Source organism: Rhinoderma darwinii, chromosome 1, assembly GCF_050947455.1.
Source record: "Rhinoderma darwinii isolate aRhiDar2 chromosome 1, aRhiDar2.hap1, whole genome shotgun sequence".
Lineage (NCBI taxonomy): Eukaryota > Metazoa > Chordata > Amphibia > Anura > Rhinodermatidae > Rhinoderma > Rhinoderma darwinii.
Window position 1 is genome coordinate 193,210,484 of NC_134687.1, and position 19,123 is coordinate 193,229,606.

At 41.2% G+C, this 19,123-nt stretch overlaps 1 protein-coding gene across 1 annotated transcript in view; it reads left to right on the forward strand.

Annotated features, from left to right (window-relative positions):
- The first annotated feature begins 5,948 nt into the window (after positions 1 to 5,948).
- LOC142737734 (ovochymase-2-like) overlaps positions 5,949 to 19,123 on the forward strand; it is a 102,849-nt gene continuing 89,674 nt past the window's right edge. Inside the window, exons 1-4 of the mRNA XM_075849720.1 lie at positions 5,949 to 6,074; positions 9,820 to 9,913; positions 12,633 to 12,773; positions 18,688 to 18,779. Of these exons, the coding sequence (XP_075705835.1) occupies positions 5,949 to 6,074; positions 9,820 to 9,913; positions 12,633 to 12,773; positions 18,688 to 18,779 (453 nt within the window). The remainder of the gene's footprint in view (positions 6,075 to 9,819; positions 9,914 to 12,632; positions 12,774 to 18,687; positions 18,780 to 19,123) is intronic.

Sequence of the window (19,123 nt, forward strand, 5' to 3'; positions counted from 1 at the left end):
TGAGTTTCTTAATGAACAACTGGGCGTGTTTTACTATTTGGCCAAGTGGGCGTTGTACAGAGGCGTGTATGACGCTGACCAATCAGCGTCATACACTTCTCTCCATTCATTTACACAGCACATAGCGATATAGCTATATCGCTATGTGCAGCCACATAAACACACTATAATGTTACTGTAGTGTCCTGACAATGAATATACATTACCTCCAGCCAGGACCTGATGTCTATTCAGAATCCTGTCACTTCTGTAGCGTCTCTGTGATATTTACAGCAAGGCAAGCGTAATCTCGTGAGATTACGATGTAACCTGTCATTTCAAACGAGATTACGCTTGCCTTGCTGTAAATATCACAGAGACGCTACAGAAGTGACAGGATTGTGAATAGACATCACGTCCTGGCTGGAGGTAATGTATATTCATTGTCCGGACACTGCAGTAACGTTATAGTGTGTTTATGTGGCTGCACATAGCGATATAGCTATATCGCTATTGCTGTGTAAATGAATGGAGAGAAGTGTATGACGCTGATTGGTCACTGACTGGTCAGCGTCATACACTCCTCTGTACAACTCCCACTTGGCCAAAAAGTAAAACACGCCCAGATGTTCATTAAGAAACTAATTAGCATAAAGCTAATATAGGTCATAACTCTGTCAAAAATTATCGTTTTTCTAAATAAAATACACGGCTGTAATCTACATTACAGCACCGATCATATCTTGTACAATATAGGCCACTTATAATGTGGTGACAGAGCCTCTTTAAGGCTGTTAATTAGTCAGTAAAGGCAGGGGAAGCTAGAGCAAGCAAGCATAAAACAAGAATTTAAAAATGTATCTTTAATGATCTCTCTATATATATATATATATATATATATATATATATATATATATATATATATATATACACCATACTGTGCAAAAGTTTTAGGCAGTTGTGTAAAAATGCTGCAAAGTAAGAATGGTTTCAAAAATAAAAGTGTCAATTAACAAAATGCAAAGTGGATAAACAGAAAATAAATCTAAATCAAACAAAATAGTGTTCAAAGGTTCTAATTTACTTTCAAGTTTAAAAGCCATTTAGGGGTAACAAGTATGAAAAACGGGTACACATGCATTAAAGAGAAGCTGGTGAGACCTTATAGGATATATATATTCATGCTAATATGTACATATTGTTGTTTATTTACATGGTTTGAATGAAATAAAAAGTTAAAAATAAGGAGCTGGCGTGGCATTGCAGGGAAGCATTGATGTGACTAAGTGGATCTGATAAGAGCCAACAGCATAAATGTTTAGCATTCACAATATTTAACCCCTTAAATAAAGTTAACATGCCATTTTTATCGCACGATGAATGCCGTAAAAACAAAACCCCAAAAACAATGGAGGAACTGCTGTTATTTTTCCATTCCAACCCAGTGCATTATATGGTACGTTCAATGGTACGATTAAAATCTGCAACTCGTCCTGCAAAAAAAAGCCCTCATACAGCTATGTCAAAGGAAATATAAAAAAGTTATGACTCATGGGAGGAGGGGAGAAATTTTTTTTTAAAATAAAGAGGATATATACAGTACTGTGCAAAAGTTTTAGGCAGTTGTGGAAAAATGCTGCAAACTAAGAATGCTTTCAAAAATAGAAGTGTTAATATTTTTTTATCAATTAAAATACAAAGTGAATTAACAGAATAGAAATCTAAATTCAATCAATATTTAGTGTGACAACCCTTTGCCTTCAAAACAGCATCAATTCTTCTAGGTACAATTGCACACAGTTTTTGAGGGAACTCGGCAGGGAGGTTGTTCCAAGCATCTTGGAGAACTAACCACAAATCTTCTGTGGATGTAGGCTTCCTCAAATCCTTCTGTCTATTCATGTATTCTCAAATAGACTCGATGATGTTCAGATCAAGGCTCTGTGGGGGCCATAACATCACTTCCAGGGCTCCTTGTTCTTCTTTAAGCTGAAGATGACTGACATTGGGTGTATGTTTGGGGTCGTTGTCCTGCTTCAGAATAAATGCTGTGCCTCCCTGATGGTATTGCATGACGGATAAGTATATGCTTGTATTTCTCAGCGTTGAGGACACCAGTAATCCTGGCCAAATCCCCAACTCCATTTGCTGAAATGCAGCCAAACTTGTAAGGAGCCTCCACCATACTTCACTGTTGCCTGCAGACCCTCATTATTGTACCACTCTGCAGCCCTTCGGCGAACAAACTGCCTTCTGTTACAGCAAAATAATTCAAATTTTGATTCATCAGTCCAGAGAACCTGCTACAATTTTCCTGCACCCCAGTTTCTATGTTTCCGTGCATAGCTGATTCGCTTGGCCTTGTTTCCACGTCAAAGGTATGGCTTTTTGGCTGCAATTCTTCCATGAATACCACTTCTGGACAGACTTTTCCAAACAGTAGATGGTGTACCTGGGTCCCACTGTACCAGTTCCGAGCGATGGCACTGCTGGACATCTTACGATTTCGAAGGGAAGTAAGCATGATGTGTCTTTGATCTACTGCACTAAGTTTCCTTTGCTGACCACTGTGTCTACGGTCCTCAAAGTTGCCCGTTTCTTTGTGCTTTTTCAAAAGAGCTTGAGCAACACATCTTGAAACCCCAGTCTGCTTTGAAATTTTTGCCTGGGAGAGACCTTGCTGATGATGTATAATTACCTTGTGTCTTGTTGCTGTGATCAGTCTTGCCATGGTGAACCTGTGACATAAAACTTTTTTTTCTACAACCTCACCTTTGTAGCAGAGTTTGGCTGTTCCTTATTCAGTTTTAAGCCTCCAACACAGCTGATTCTGTTACAGTTAATGGTTGTGTTTCAACCTACATATGAAAATGATGATCCTTATTACCTGTTTGGCATAAATGGTTAATCATACACCTGACTATAATCCTACAAAATCCAATACTTTGTGCAAGTGTGCCTAGAAGAATTGATGTGGTCACATCAAAGATTGATTTGATTTATATTTATCTTTTGTTCAGTCACTTTGTATTTTTTTAATTTATAAAAAAAATATTAACACTTCAATTTTTGAAAGCATTCTCACTTTGCAGCATTTTTCACAACTGCCCAAAACTTTTGAACAGTACTGTGTATATATATATATATATATATATATATATATATATATATATATATCCCCAGTGTCTATAGCAGGGCAGTGACAGGTAATGAAAATCCTTTCAAGGGTTTTAATAAAAGTATAAAATTTCTTGCCATTTAAAATGTTTAAGCTGTTGGGTATGTAAGTATATGTAATACATAAAAGTAATGAGGAGAACAATCTAACATTAAAGGAGTTGTTCAGGATTAGAAAAAAGTCTGTTTTTTTGTTTTGTTTTTTTCAAAAATAGTGCCACTCTTGTGCACTGACTGTTTCTGGTATTGCAGTTCATCTTTTTTATGTAAATGGGGCTAAGCTACAATACCAGAATAGACACAGCCTATGGATAATAGTGGCACTGTTTTTGGAAAAGAATCAGATCCTTTTTCCTAACCCTGTGTAGCCTTTACAGATATTTGGGGGGTTCCTGACATTTGACTCTTCTTGCACTAACCAAAATGAGAATACAATTTAAAAGTTAATACCATACAATGACTATGAGCCAAAGTTCCAGCATATTCTTCAAGGGAATCTGTTACAACATCCTCAGTGACCTGTCATCGTATATGTCCATAATTTCAAAGGTTAATAGATAATGCCTATCTTGAATCAGAGCTTTATGACATCACATTTCTCCTTCAAATATTTCATCTCTTCTTATCTTAAAAATACCTGAATTTACTTACTTTGGACCTAAGTTCTCCTTGCTGTTGTGATAAAAAAAAAAAGACTGGGACAAAATAATAACAAGGTTTATGTCTATGTAAATGATTACTCTGAACTCTAAGTTGTCACATGATGTGACTATCAGGCCGGTATATATAATAAATGTAGAAAAAGTTGTGATAAAATGATGTTCCAGGGCATGCAGCATCACACGTAGCTTTCCAAACTAACATTAGTTATAATAATGCTGAGAAAGTGCAGGACTCATCTGACAAGGCGAGCTTCACATTTAGAGCACAATCAAACGTGGCGGAATTGCTGTGGAATTCCGCTGCGGACAGTCCGCAGTGGAATTCTCCAGCGGACGTTTTTTACATTTGTTTCAATACATTTTTAGGCAAGTTAGTTCAGAGATTGCGGAAAACTCTGCTGCGGACCATAGGCTGCAGTGCGGAATTTTCCCTCCGTAGCATGCACTGTCTGTTGCGGAGAAGAAGCAGAATTTCACTGCGGATTTCAGCCTTTGCAATGCAATAACTGAAATCTGTGGCAAGTCCGCTGTGTTTTCTGTAACGCCTGAATTACCTGTCAAATATGCAAATGTTGGTGCAGATTCGTTGCGTAATTGCCCCAAATCTGCACCAACATTTTCAGCGGCAAAACTCTGCAACGTGTGAACATGCCCTTACAGTAGTGAAAGTGTATTCAGGTAGAATAAAAATATAACAACTGATGTTCATCATAAAATATACAAATTACATTAAGTAAAGTAGAAAATGGATGATTTCAAACTAAGATATTTACTTTACATTGACAAAAACGGGAAATATAATTTCCATCACTTTATTATTTAATTGATATTTATGCTGAGAATAAGCAACCATATGTGATACATGACTTACGAACACGTGTATTAGTGTTAGTTGTTTCATAAGTGTAGAATTATATTTAAGATGTATTTATTAAATTAGATTCACAGAAAACAGTTATGTCCGGCTAGTTGTTTTTTACCTGAGCCGGACACAACTTTGTGCACCTGTCTTCATTCACATCTGCGCCAGGGTTCTGTTCCAACGGAACGTCGGAGCTTTCCGTCAGAGCGGAAACTAACACTAACACTAAGGGCGGGTTCACACATGGCGGAATTTCACTTAAATTCCGCTGCGGACACTCCGCAGCGTTAATCCGCAACCCGGATTAGGTGCGGCATTGATGCGGACAGTTGCGGAGGAATTCCGCCATGTGTGGTCATGCCCTAACACTGACACTAACGGAAACTATCAATTTCAATGGTGACGGATCCGATGCTAATGGTTTCTGTTTGTCTCAGTTGTGCAAGGGTTCAGTCGTTTTGCTAGAATCAATAGCGTAGTCGACTGCACTATTCATTCTGTAAAAACGACTGAACTCTTGCACAACGGAGACAAACGGAAACCATTAGCACCGGATCCGTCACCATTGAAATCAATGGTGATGGAAACAGAAACCTATGGTTTCCGTTTGTGTCAGTCAGGTTCCCGTTCCGACAGAAAGCTCAGACGGAACGTCGGAACGGAACCCTGGCGCAGATGTGAACGAAGCCCAAGCCAGACAGAAAAACATTGGGAGATGACGGGCATCAGAGAGATGTCCGGCGACAAAACTGATGCCACTGAAACCATTTTTTTGCAATCAACAGCATATGTAACGTTTTGGTCTATTAATCAGACCTTCTTCAGACAATGTGTTAAACATAAAATAATATACTATAGGATACAGGAACTTAGAAAACAACTAAATATATTATTCATACATTTCCAGAATAACAATACATATGTAATGAAAGAAAACGCCAAAAAGACACAAACCTCCTCCGGAAGTAATCCCTAAATATTATAATGCAACAATATTATTGGCTCAATTACACCAATCATCAAATAAATAACTGCAGAATTAACTGCACATACAGATGTAGCCATCTTTAACTTGATTGTGAGAACTTTCTGCAGCATGATAACACACAACAAAAGCCATTGAAAAGTCATTGAAAAAAGTCAAGATACGGGATCTAGCCATTGTTTATTTAATGCATTAAAAGTCAAGGTAAAGATTTCAGTAAATACCAAGTAATACTAACAGTATACCATAAATGCCTGAAAGGTGCCAGATATGCCATAAAATCATGATAGGTGCCAATCCAAACTCTGGGAGCCTTACCTATAAGGGGGACGTGGTACCAGCAACCCCCATTCACCGATCCAAAGCAGCTGTCAGCGACCACTTTTCCTCTTTTGAAAACAATGGGGAGGTGAGAGGTCCTTTCCATTGATGTCTATGGGGGAAACAAAAAGAGTGCTGCTTGCTCACTCTTTACTGGATAGCAGTTGGGGCAATTCTGAACTGAATGCTACCTAAACATTGTTGCTAACTAGGATTATAATTTCATAAATAATGCATAAAGAAGCTCGAATGGAAATTTTAAGCAGGACAATAGTTTAAGGAACATCATTTATTTTCTTTTGCTTATACAGCTCCAACATATTCTGCAGCGCAGAACGGAGAATGTCATCATCCACGTCAGTCCCTATCCCCAGTAGGGACACATACACAGAAGGGCCACTTTCATAGAAGGTCAATTCAAATAATCAGTATGTTTTTGGAGTGTGGGAGGAAACCATAGTAACTAGTACATATGGAGAACAGTGAAACTCTATGCCATTCGGTGACTTCATTTCATCCGTTTGTAAAAGCCTATATGGTGATATTCTTCAAATTGGTTCTCCTTTCATAATAAAATTGTATTTGTATTACAGGTCCGGCAACAATAGTTACTTCATGTCTAATTGACAGCTATACACAGTAATTACTTGTATTTCTGCAAAAATGTGCCCATACAAATAAGCTGTATGCAAATATTAATATTTTCTGCTATTTTTTTTAGCAGACTGCAGTTCCATACATCATCTCTCTGGATCTTCAGGAAGTATTTCCAGTCTAAATTATCCATCAAATTATGAGAACAGCAAAACGTGTGCATGGGAGATAACAGTTCCTGATAATAAAGTAAGTGGTCCCAAGCCTAACCTAGTGCAGCGGCATTAAATGATGGGGTTTTACACATTTAGACCTCAATAGTTGTAGTATGTGGCTGTATAATGTATTTCACTTTACTAGCTATAGTTTCTTTCCAAGCATGGTTTAGAAATGTCTATATGATAAGATAGAAGAGCAGATTTATCAATACTATCATAGCATAAATAATTTTTTGAGATTGTGAAAATGCAGCATATTTCACTAAATTTATCAAAATGGCACATGTAGCATGATACATTTGGCGCAACTCGCTGCGCATGTTAGACCACTTCATGGCTGTTGTACATATCCAACAGAATGTTGTGCCAATAATTGGCACACATTTTAATACATTTAGTGCATTTACAACTTCTCTAAATCACACCCTTTCTTTTAAGGCTATGTTCACACGCAGTGTTTCCAGGCGTATTTTGGGGCATTTAAGCCTCGAAAAACGCCTGAAAAAGCGGAAGCTGAAGGCCTGCAAACATCTGCCCATTGAAATCATTTGGAAAAACAGCATTTAGTTCATATGAGGCGTCTTTTTACGCCTCTGTTTTAAAAAAACGGAGAGTAAAAAGATGCTCCGTAAGGCTGTGTTCACACTGAGTTTTTTGCAGGAGGAAAAATTCCTCCTGCAAAAACTGCTCCAGACTGCTCCAAACTCGTCAAAACACTCATCGGGGTGTTTTTTTCCCGTTTCTGACTGATTGAAATGGGGTTTTGGAGGAGGAAACCGCCTCAAGATAGGTCATGTCGCTTCTTTTTACTGCAACACGTTTTTTTTGCTTGCGGTAAAAAAACTCGCTCCCTATTTTCAGACGTTTTTGAGTTTGCGTGTGAACATACCCTAAGGGTATGTTCACACACTAGACTAAAAACGTCAGAAAATATGGAGCTGTTTTCAAGCCACTCGCGATTTACGCAGCGTTTTTCGCTGCGTTTTTTACAGCCGTTTTTGGAAAAACGGCTCCAAAAACGTCCCAAGAAGTGACCTGCACTTCTTTTTTGTGGCTGTTGTTTTACACGGTCGTTTTTCAAAGCGGCCGCGTAAAAAACCTGCCCATCGGAACAGAACGCTGTTTTTCCCATTGAAATCAATGGGCTGATGTTTGGAGGCGTTCTGCCTCCGATTTTTCAGATGTTTTTATGGCGTTTACGGCCCGAAAAACTGCCAAAATAGCCGGTGTGAACATACCCTAAGGGCATGCCCAGACATGGCGGAGTTCTTCGCCACTGTCCGCATCAATGCCGCACAGAATCTGTGTTGCAGATTCTGTTGCGGCTTTGTCTAAAATGGGCATTAAATTGATGCGGACTAGCCGTTGCGTATTGAGGGGAAGAGGGCTTCCCTTCTCTCTATCAGTGCAGGATAGAGAGAAGGGACAGCCCTTTCCCTAGTAAAAGTAAAATAAATTCATACTTACCCGGCCGTTGTCTTGGTGACGCGTCACTTTTTCGCCATCCAGCCCGACCTCCCTGTGATTGGCTGCAGCCGTCACTTGGACTGAAACGTCATCCTGGGAGGCCGGACTGGAGGAAGAAGCAGGGAGTTCTCGGTAAGTATGAACTTCTATTTTTTTTACAGGTTGATGTATATTGTGATCGGAAGTCACTGTCCAGGGTGCTGAAACAGTTACTGCCGATCGCTTAACTCTTTCAGCACCCTGGACAGTGACTATTTACTGACGTCGCCTAGCAATGCTCCCGTAATTACGGGTGCACACACGTAGTCACCCGTAATTACGGGAGCCCCATTGACTTCCTCAGTCTGGCTGTAGACCTAGAAATACATAGGTCCAGCCAGAATGAAGAAATGTCATGTTCGTAAAAGCAATATGCTCCGCAGCACACATAACATCTTGCTGAATTTTGACTCTCCATTGAAGGCAATGGATAAATTCTGCAATGGGTCCGCAACAAGTCCGCTACACGTCCGCAACAACCATTGTATGCTGCGGACACCAAATTCCGCACCGCAGCCTATGCTACGCAGCGGAATTGTCCGCAACGTGTAAACGAACACAACCACAAAGCTGTGGAAGGCAATGGAGAAACGTGTACGCTGCGGATTTCCGCTGCGGACTGTCCGCAGCGGAATTCCAGAGCAATTCCGATACGTCTGGTCATGCCCTAACAGTTTTCAAAATTGTCAAGGTAGGTTTAAAAAGTGTCTAAAATGTAATACATTTAAACCACACCATGTACTCCTTAGGGTATGTTCACACGCAGTAACCAAAAACTTCTTAAAATACGGAGCTGTTTCAGGCGAAAACAGGTCCTGATTTTCAGACGTTTTTGTAGGAACTCGCGTTTTTTGCGCCATTTTTTACGGACGTTATTGGAGCTGTTTTTCAATGGAGTCAATGAAAAACGGCTCCAAAAACGTCCCAAGAAGTGACATGCACTTCTTTTTCGCAGGGGGTCTTTTTACGCGCCGTCTTATGACAGCGACGCGTAAAATAACACTCGTGGGAACAGAACACCGTAAAACTCATTGAAAGCAATGGGCAGATGTTTGTAGGCGTAAAGGAACCGTTTTTTTATGCGAAATATGAGGCGTAAAACGCCCGAATTATGTCTGAAAACACAGCGTGTGAACATACCCTTATTTTTGCACAATTTGTCACATAATTCTGGCGTATTTTGCTTCGGTTATCTCCCACATAGGATTTACTTTTGTTGACTTAATACAGATACAACAATCAAATCAAAACTAGGAGAAATGATCAAGCATTTCCAGTCAACATTGGCTTGCCTATAGCCTGACTATGATTTCTATTTCAGATTTAGGTTAGGCCGCAGGAAATAAAAAAATTAATGGAGATAAAAGGGACAACCCATGATCTAGTCTCCTTCAGGCAGTGAAACTGGCGCCTAATCTAGGCAGGGCTCTTCCACCATGATGTCATGGATTAAGGCAAGCAGGTTGATTACTGATATTAAATAACTGAACTTGTTTTACAAACTTCTCTTTCCAGGTTGTCCATTTCTGGTTTGAGGAGTTCCACGTGGAATCCAGTACATCATGCAGTGAAGATCGTGTCACTATAGAAGATAATGTTGGAGTCTTGGGTATGCAAAGAGTGAACAGATATTATAAAAATCTCTTTCATGCAAGTTTTATATGTCACATTGAGTTATTAGGCATTGAGAGTTTAGGCTAAAAAGTCAAAAATTCTGTGCCAATTAACCCCTTAATGACTACTTACATGTCTTTTCATGGTGAAATGGCGGTGCTGTGACGTAAGCCTGGCACGTGTATCCCGCGCCAGCTACAGCAGTTGTCTGGCTGTCTAAGGACAGTCAGTCTCCTGCTCTACCTGGATGAAGTTCGCTTAGATCCCTCCCGTTTAACTCTTTAGATGTCGCAATCAATAGCGACTGCGGCATCTAAGTTGTTTTAGTGGTTTATCATATGATTGCGGGGTGCCGATTGTTTTTATGTCAGCTGCGGGCCTAACAAAGGCTCTCATTTCTGCCTTCAGTGTATGCCTATTAGGCCTTGCCAAAGACAGGGAGTAATAGAATGCCTTTCATTTTAGGCCGGGTTCACACCGGGCGGATACGCCGCGTAAATGCACGCAGCGTATCCGCCCTGTGCGCCGCATTGAACTTCCGGGCGAAAAAAGTGCACCAAACGGTGGTGCAGTTGTTTGCCAGGAATGTCCGCTACGGAAAACTGCTGCATTAACCGGGTTGCTAGCAGGCTGGCCTCCTGGGATGACGTTTCATCCAAGGACACCGCTGCAGCCTGTCATTGGCTACAGCGGCAGTCACATGGCATGAAGCTTCATCCCAGAAGACTGGCTCTCTGACATCATACATGCCAGCCTACTGGGATGATGTTTCATCCCATGTGACCACCGCTACAGCTTGTGATTGGCTGCGGCGGTCACATGGGATGAAACGTCATCCCAGGAGGCCGCGCTGGAGGGAGAAACACAGACTTCTGGGTAAGTATTTGTTTTTCTTTTGTATAATGTTTTGCGCTTTATGTGGCGGGATCGCTGCGAACCCGCCGCAAAAAATGCAACAACTGCTATTTGTTTTGCGGGATTTACCTCTCCATTGAATTCACTGGGGAAAACTCGCAACAATTAAGCAGCATTTAAACAAATACAATTGACATGCTGCGGAATAACATTTCACACCGCAGGTCAATTTCTGAGTGTTTTTTCCGCTCAGTATTTACGCAGCGTGTGGATGAGATTTGTTTAATCTCATCCACTTTGCTGCTACTGTATTTGCTGCGGATTTTTCACAACTAATTCCGTTGCGGAAAAAAGCAGTATTTGTTCACACGCAGAGTAAAAAATGTCTCAAAATACGGAGCTGTTTTCAAGAGAAAACAGCTCCTGATTTTCAGACGTTGTTTGTGCCACTCGCGATTATAAAGAATAAAATAAAAAAAAACATTCCCAAATTGCTGCATTCTGTTCATCCTGCCTTCCAAAAAATGTGATAAAAAGTTATAAAAAAAAAGTTGTATGTACCTCAAAATGGAACCAATAAAAACTAAACGTTGTTCTGCAAAAAATATGCCCTCATACAGCTACGTTGTTCGTGTAAAAAAATTTATAAATTGTGGCTCTTAGTATATGGCGGCACAAAAACAATTTTTTTAATAAAAAAGTGTTTTTATTGTACAAAAGTAGTAAAACATAATAAAAACTATATACATTTGGTTTCACCATAATGACCTGCAGAATAAATATTATGTTATTTATACCACACGGTAAACAAATTTAAGACACCACAAAGAATGGTGAAATCTCTGTTTTTTTTCCATTACGCTCCAAAAAAAGTTAATAAAAGTTGATCAAAAAGTTATATGTTCTACAAAATGGTGCCATTAAAAAAATACAACTTGTCCCGCAAAAAGCAATCCCTCAAACTCCTCTTTTTACATAAAAATAAAAAATGTATGGCATTTGAAATGTGACGATCCAAAACCGGAAAAAAAAAATCGCTCAATAGATAGGCTGGTTAATAAAGAGTTACATTTATAATATATGTTTATGGTGCCTGGAGCTCTGTTTCGCAGACACAAAGGTCTAAGTCCCCTGCTTCCCGTCACAGCCATAGTGTTAAAAGTAACAATTCAGTCCGCCTGCAGCCACTATGAAAGAAGACGGATTTATACAGCTCTTATGTAAATGAAAGGGGTTCTCCAGGGCTATAACATTGATGGCCTATACTTAAGATGCTGAATCAGCAGAATGTAGGGGCCGCGGCACACCTGTGCGCACTGTGTTCTCTTCATTGTTTACATAGGCTCAGTGGCTCATCTGAAGAAGAAACTGTGCCTGGTAATACAGCTAGCGCCATTTACTTAAATCCAGCTAGATCCCCACAGAACAAACAGTGATGATCTATCCTAAGGACCTAATAAAAAAAAATAATCTTCAGTAAGCTCTAAAACTCCCCCAAGGGATGACTGCAGTAGTGGCTACAATACTTGGAAGAGCTTTATCTTCCAATAACGAGAAAACAGAGTAAATCGAAGCTTCATTTGCCTTCATTTTAGTCCTTATTGATCTTGATCACTAGTATTACTGAGCGAGTGGGAAGATATAAGCGTAACTGCAGCCTCCGAGAGGTAATTATATGTGTATTGTAGGGAAGTGATGGGGCTATGGCTGGTTAGTCACAGCTATGCTACACAGCTATACTACAATATTTTAAATATTGCACACATCTCAGAAATGACTTTTGTACAAAGCACAAGAACTTCTTTATGTATTTTTAAATCTGCACCGCTATATTGAACTTTTTCCTCATATTTAATCAGGTACATACTGTGGTCACAGTCGACCCAAGCCGCTGGTTTCAGTCGGGAACAGAGTTTTTGTGACATTTCTTTCTAATAGTAAAACCACTGACAAAGGATTTCATGCCAAGTATGAAGCTGTAGATCCCAAAAACATAGCGGGTGAGTACACCACTTATCTTTTATTTTTTAGAACATTTTGTTTACAAAAGGAATTTCTTTTTATCTTTATTGACTGCACAGAGCGTTTCTAATTCTGTATAGTGCGATCACTTACTAACGTGAGTTCTTGATATTACAGTATTGTTGAACAAACCTGTTATTGTATAGTTATTGGCAATTCATAAGTACTAGTGTGACTTTATTCAGAGGATTTATGGATCAGTGGTCCATATTTGTAACACCAAAATTGATTTAATATTTTGAAAACTCCACTTGAAAATGCTGAGCTTTTGTACAGGATCTAATTTTGGGTGTCAAATTGGCTGTGAAAAATGACCGTTTCTCACGGCTGATTCGCACCCGTGCCGGACCCATTTTCATGGATCTTTCATAGACTTGAGTCTATAGAGGGATCCAGGAAAACTGGCCATAACAGGACATATCCTATTTTTTCACGGGCCATTTACCCGGTTTGTTTAAAAACAGCCGTGTGTATAGCCCCATAGACATGCATTGATTTTAATGCAATTGTCTGACTGCCGTTAAAGAAACGGCTGTCACACGGCCGATTAAACCGTTGTCTAAATAAGCCCTAAGGTGTCATGGGGCGGGTTAGTGGACCCACTAGGCTGTACCGCCATAGCGGGGAGGCAGCTGGCCAAACAGGAAACCCCAGCAATACAATATCCCACACAAGGGTACCTGGATAGTCTGGACAGTGGCCGCAGCTCTGGCACTGATGGAGATGGGTGCAGCAGGTAACGCCAAACATGGCGGAAGACACAGGTGTCGCAGGTTGCGCCAGATGTGGCGGATTCCTCCAGACGTGGCAGATGACACAGGACGTGGAGGATTCCTCTGGACGTGGCAGATGACACAGTACGTGGCGGATTCCTCCGGACGTGGCAGATGACACAGGACGTGGTGTATTCCTCCGGACGTGGCAGATGACACAGGACATGGCGGATTCCTCCGGATGTAGCAGAAGACACAGGACGTGGCGGATTCCTCCGGATGTGGCAAACTCAATACTAAAGGCACAAGACGGGAAACATGAACAGGAACAAGGCACGGGTAACAACTGGAACGGGAAACACTAAGGAACCATTTGCAAGACAGACTGGGAAAACTAACAATGCTCAGGCAAGGATCAGAAGGCCTGAAGCCTTCTTATAGACCAGGAAATCGTGGCAGTTGATGATGATGACGATTTCCTTTGTGCAGTCTACGAGACACAGCAGACCGGAGCGGAAGTGAGTGCTGGCGTCTCCTAGGAAGGAGATGGGGGCCAGCGCTCACGGGTCCATGGCTGCGTGCGTCGGGAGGTGAGTAAACCCGACGGCCCGCGGCCATGGACGCTACAGTATCCCCCCTCTTACGCCCCCTCTTCTTGGGGCCAGAGCAAGAGAGGAATTTCTTAATAAGCGCAGGGGCACTGAGGTTCTCTTCTTGCTCCCAGGACCTCTCCTCAGGACCAAACCCTCTCCAGTCCACCAAATAGAAAGTCCTTCCTCCTACCCTCTTGCAGTCCAGGATCTCCCTCACCTCGAATATATCGGAAGAACCGCTGGGAGCAACTGTGGAATTAGAAGTCTTGCTGTAGCGGTTCAGGACCACTGGCTTCAGGAAGGACACATGAAAGGAGTTGGGGATTCTGAAGGTAGGAGGCAGCCACAGGTTATAGGAGACAGGTTTTATCAGTTGCAGAATCTCGAAAGGACCAAGGAACCTGGGAACAAACTTGTAGGGTACCTTCAAGCGAATGTTCCGAGAGGACAGCCAGACTTTAGTCCCCGGAAGATACTGAAGCGGCTCTCTTCTCCTAGTATCTGCTTTTCGCTTCATGCGATCGACTGCCAGAAAGGAGACAGATAATGAAGGCGATCCTGATGTCATCCGAAGAGGAGGACCTGGCATGTAGTCTGAAGTGGATCAGGCACTGTTTCAAAAATACCCTGCAGGTCCCCGGGTCTCCGTCATAGCGTGGAGGTAGCGGCAAGAAACACAGGGGATTGATACCGGTACAGACAGGAAGTGTAGCAGGAGGAACAGCAGGAATGGGTGCGGTGACAACTGTGGTTGGAGCAAGCAGCCGATGGGCAATGGCGTTCACCGACAGGAGGAGTTGGTCGTGACTGGAGATCCTCCATCTCGGCCAGCATGGCTTGTGTCGTCAAAGTCTCAGGTTGACCAGCGGGGTCCATGGCCTGAGCGTACTGTCACGGGGCGGGTTAGTGGACCCACTAGGCCGTACCGCCGTAGCGGGGAGGCAGCTGGCCAAACAACAGGAAACCCCAGCAATACAATGTACCGCACAAGGGTACCTGGATAGTGCGGACAGTGGCCGCAGCTCTGGCACTGATGGAGATGGGTGCAGCAGGTAACGCCAAACGTGGCGGAAGACACAGGTGCCGCAGGTTGCGCCAGAAGTGGCGGATTCGTCCGGACGTGGCAGATGACACAGGACGTGGCGGATTCCTCCGGACGTGGCAGATGACACAGGACGTGGCGGATTCCTCCGGACGTGGCAGATGACACAGGACGCGGCGGATTCCTCTGGGTGTGGCAGACTCAATACTAAAGGCACAACACGGGAAACGGGAACAGGAACAAGGCACGGGTAACAACTGGAACGGGAAACACTAAGGGACCATTTGCAAGACAGACTGGGAAAACTAACAACGCTCAGGAAAGGATCAGAAGGCCTGAAGCCTTCTTATAGACCAAGAAATCGTGGCAGTTGATGATGATGACGATTTCCTTTGTGCGCTCGCTGGCCCTTTAAGGCTGGGCACGAGCGTGCACGCCCACACTACGGGACACAGTAGACCGGAGCGGAAGTAAGCGCTGGTGTCTTCTAGGAAGGAGATGGGGGCCAGCGCTCACGGGTCCATGGCTGCGTGCGTCGGGAGGTGAGTAAACCCGACGGCCCGCGGCCATGGACGCTACATAAGGCAGTGCCATAAACCACATTTTTACCATGCAGATGGAGCGTCCTCACAGTGTTGTCAAATTTATAAAATAAAAAATATATATATCTTTTGACCTATTAAAAGCTGTTAAAATTCAATTGACCAACCAGCTGAGAAACATGCAAGTGACGTTTCCACTCCAGAAATCCTCTTTAAATTGTAGAAGAATCCACTATTTAAAAGGGTTCTCCAGTTAAATGTATTTTAGCGATAGTTACATTATCTGTTGGTAATCCTGCACCATTCTCTTCCGTACATGAAAGGGCAAAGAATCCTCCGGGAGCCCATGCAGGCATTGTGTGGTTGCCTGTTACACATACGTAAGTGAAGATGGGATTGGAGGAGCACAAACAGCCATGGAGTGCAAAGTTAACATGTTATGGCTCATGTACATGTGGCAGATTTGTTGCGGAAATTTCTGCAGCTTAGATATTATTCCGTACATCTGAATTGTGTTTTTTCTGCAGAATGTGAGTGTGAATTTTAAAAATTCCATTCAGATCTATGGGACGCATTTTTAGTCTCAGAAATTTCAGCAACGAAAATGCGCCACGTGTGAACATAGACTTGCAATTCCATGCATTAGCCATATTTTTAGTGCCAAGGACAAGATCGTGTTCTGTCCTGGGAGTTCAGGAATGCCTTTCCAAAGCCTTTATTTAGGAACTGCTGTCTTGGACTCCCAAGACCGCATCTGATCCCATCCTTGCAGCTACAATGAATATTCTGCACAGAGCCACAATTGTGATAGTTTGTGCAACTAAGGCTCTGTTCACACTACACTGGTGTGCAGGACGGCGTTAAACATAGGGAGAATCTCCAGATGTACAAACCAAACGTATAGCCTGGAAATATACAACTGTTACATATGTTGGCCATTGACTCCCATTGTAAAAAACAATTGCATACTGTGTGGTACACTTTTTTTACGGGATGCCCATTTATTGGAAAACAATACAGCTGAAAAAAAGGTCCGCCAACTCATTTCGGCCAGACAAACAGTGTCATTTTGGCATATATTCAGTCCATGATAGGCTATGGATTATTTTGGCGTATACAGTGGGAACATTTTCTGGCATATACACTGAAAGTAATTATGCAGTAAGACTCGAATATAGCCCTGGATTCTGAGTTTAAACACAAATCTATATGACCTTTTCGCACTAAACTTAAAGAATCTATGAGGATTTTAATAACATTATTGACAGTGTCTAAAGAAATATCTGCCCTCATGAACACTCCATTCGCTGTAATATCCCAAGTTGACATAAACCTGTCCATCTCAGTCTAGTAATGTTGGCTATAGTACAAAAAGTAAAAAAAAAATGGAGCCAGAAACATGAAACAATTCTAAGAAGAAAAAAAAGAGAGAGAATAGCACAAATCTATCTGGGCAATAAATGAGGCCAAAAATAGTTTTGCAGCAGAAAGACAAATGGATAGCACTACAAGGCCAATTGTTTTTATCTCCTGTCAAATGTTTGTGTTCCCATGCTGCTGATAAATACGCCATGCAGTAAACAATGGTGTCGTGTACCACTACTTCTCAGGGAGATTAATTGATACTCTTCAGTCGCTCTTATTAATAGTAACCGAATGCTTTGCCTTGAACTGCACCCAGTTTATTATAGTGAATAAACCTTCAATCATTGCTATATGAACTAGGTAAGCCTCTCAACATTTACCGGATTCTGTGTGTTATCACAAAGCCTAATCCATTTCGGCATGCTTCTTCTGTAGAAAATAATGCCCTAGGCTCATCTGCTCAATGAAAGAACAAGTAACCAAAAATATCTAAACAACCTGTTGCTTTTATGGCTATATAGTGTAAAATGCAAGAACTTGAAAAACAAAAAAGCTTTTTTTGTTTTCAGGTTTAGAAAAATAATTTTCAAATATACTATTAGGGAATTTAGTATAGATTTGAGTTTCTCATATGGGACCTCCAAAGTGGCTACAAAGAGCGTCCTCTTATGTGGAGCACCCAGCCTACCCACAGGCAGACTATTTATTTGAATGGGCACCATGTAATTCTTAATTTCCCTTGTGGTGTCTCTGCAGGGAATTTAACACATGCTGCCAGGCTCTTCTGCAGATGACAGCTCACAATGGGACACCCTGTGATTATCTTATTTTCTTGGGAACCATCTAGCAAAAAAGGAGTGTCCTAAAAAATGTTTAAATAATTTGGACAAATTAATGGATATGCCATAAAAAAGTCTAAACCCAAGAAGGGGTAGTGCCTGCTCTCCACACCCAGTGCAGAAGTTTCCCTATCTTTTATTGCGTATTATGGAGAATGCCCACTATCCAATTAGGAACGGTGACTAATTCCCATTGTAGGTAATGGTGGGGTTTCCAATGATAGAATACCCCCCACAGGGAGCTAAAGTATGGTGGAGTTGTTTGGCAATGTCCTAACACAGAAGAGCTGGTGGCCATCACTGATTTTTTTTTCCGTGGCTAATAAACTAGCTGATCTGCAGTCATTTTTTAACTGCATAGAGCAGCTATTTGGTTATAGAAAGGAGCTATCTAGTGTGCAAAGTCTGCCAAACAGCTCCCCAAATGTCTTATTTTCTGGGCCTGAATAAGTGTCATATAAAAGATATTAACTACAGTTGTACCTTTTCAAAAATTTTCATTTTTGTTTCGAAGTAGACTTTCAAATTAATTTAAATTCTTCTCAGAGGCGTACAAGAATGAATCCAAAGATAGAAGTATGTTAATTCCTGGATATGAAATTTCCTAATATAAATATATATGAGTAGGTTTAAGGTTAAACTACACTGTAAATACGGACAAAGTATTGCATAAGTAGTTCTGGATAGTTTTACAAATATGCTTCTGAGGTAATTCATAATTATAGTCAATTGTGTGAGAAAATGTATAGATTTTTTTATGAGAGTGATTAAGATTATTTTGAAATTCTATTGTTTCAGATATTGTGGGAGGTGGAGGATATTTATATGGCAATTTAGGAGAGTTTCAGTCCCCGAGCACGTATGACATCAAGAATTATGACCTGTACCAGGTAATTACTCCTCTCCGTATGAGGGTGTTAGAGATTTCCTTGAAAATGAGTTTCGGCTTGCCTTATTTGTATTGGTATTTAAGACCAGGTGCGGCCGTGTTTAACAGTTAAATTGTGTCCTATGGAATTAAGGCTACAATTACCCTCAAATGAAAATGGCATCGATGACTGTCTATTAAAGTAATTATCACTTAGGATGAAACATGCGATACACAGTTGTATAAGGTCAATGGCTTACTAAAGTTGAAGGTGAAAATTCAATGTAATATACAATTATCTTATAATAATTCATATAGACATACATAATTATTCTAATAAACTGATGCTAGTCATGGGTGTCTCTC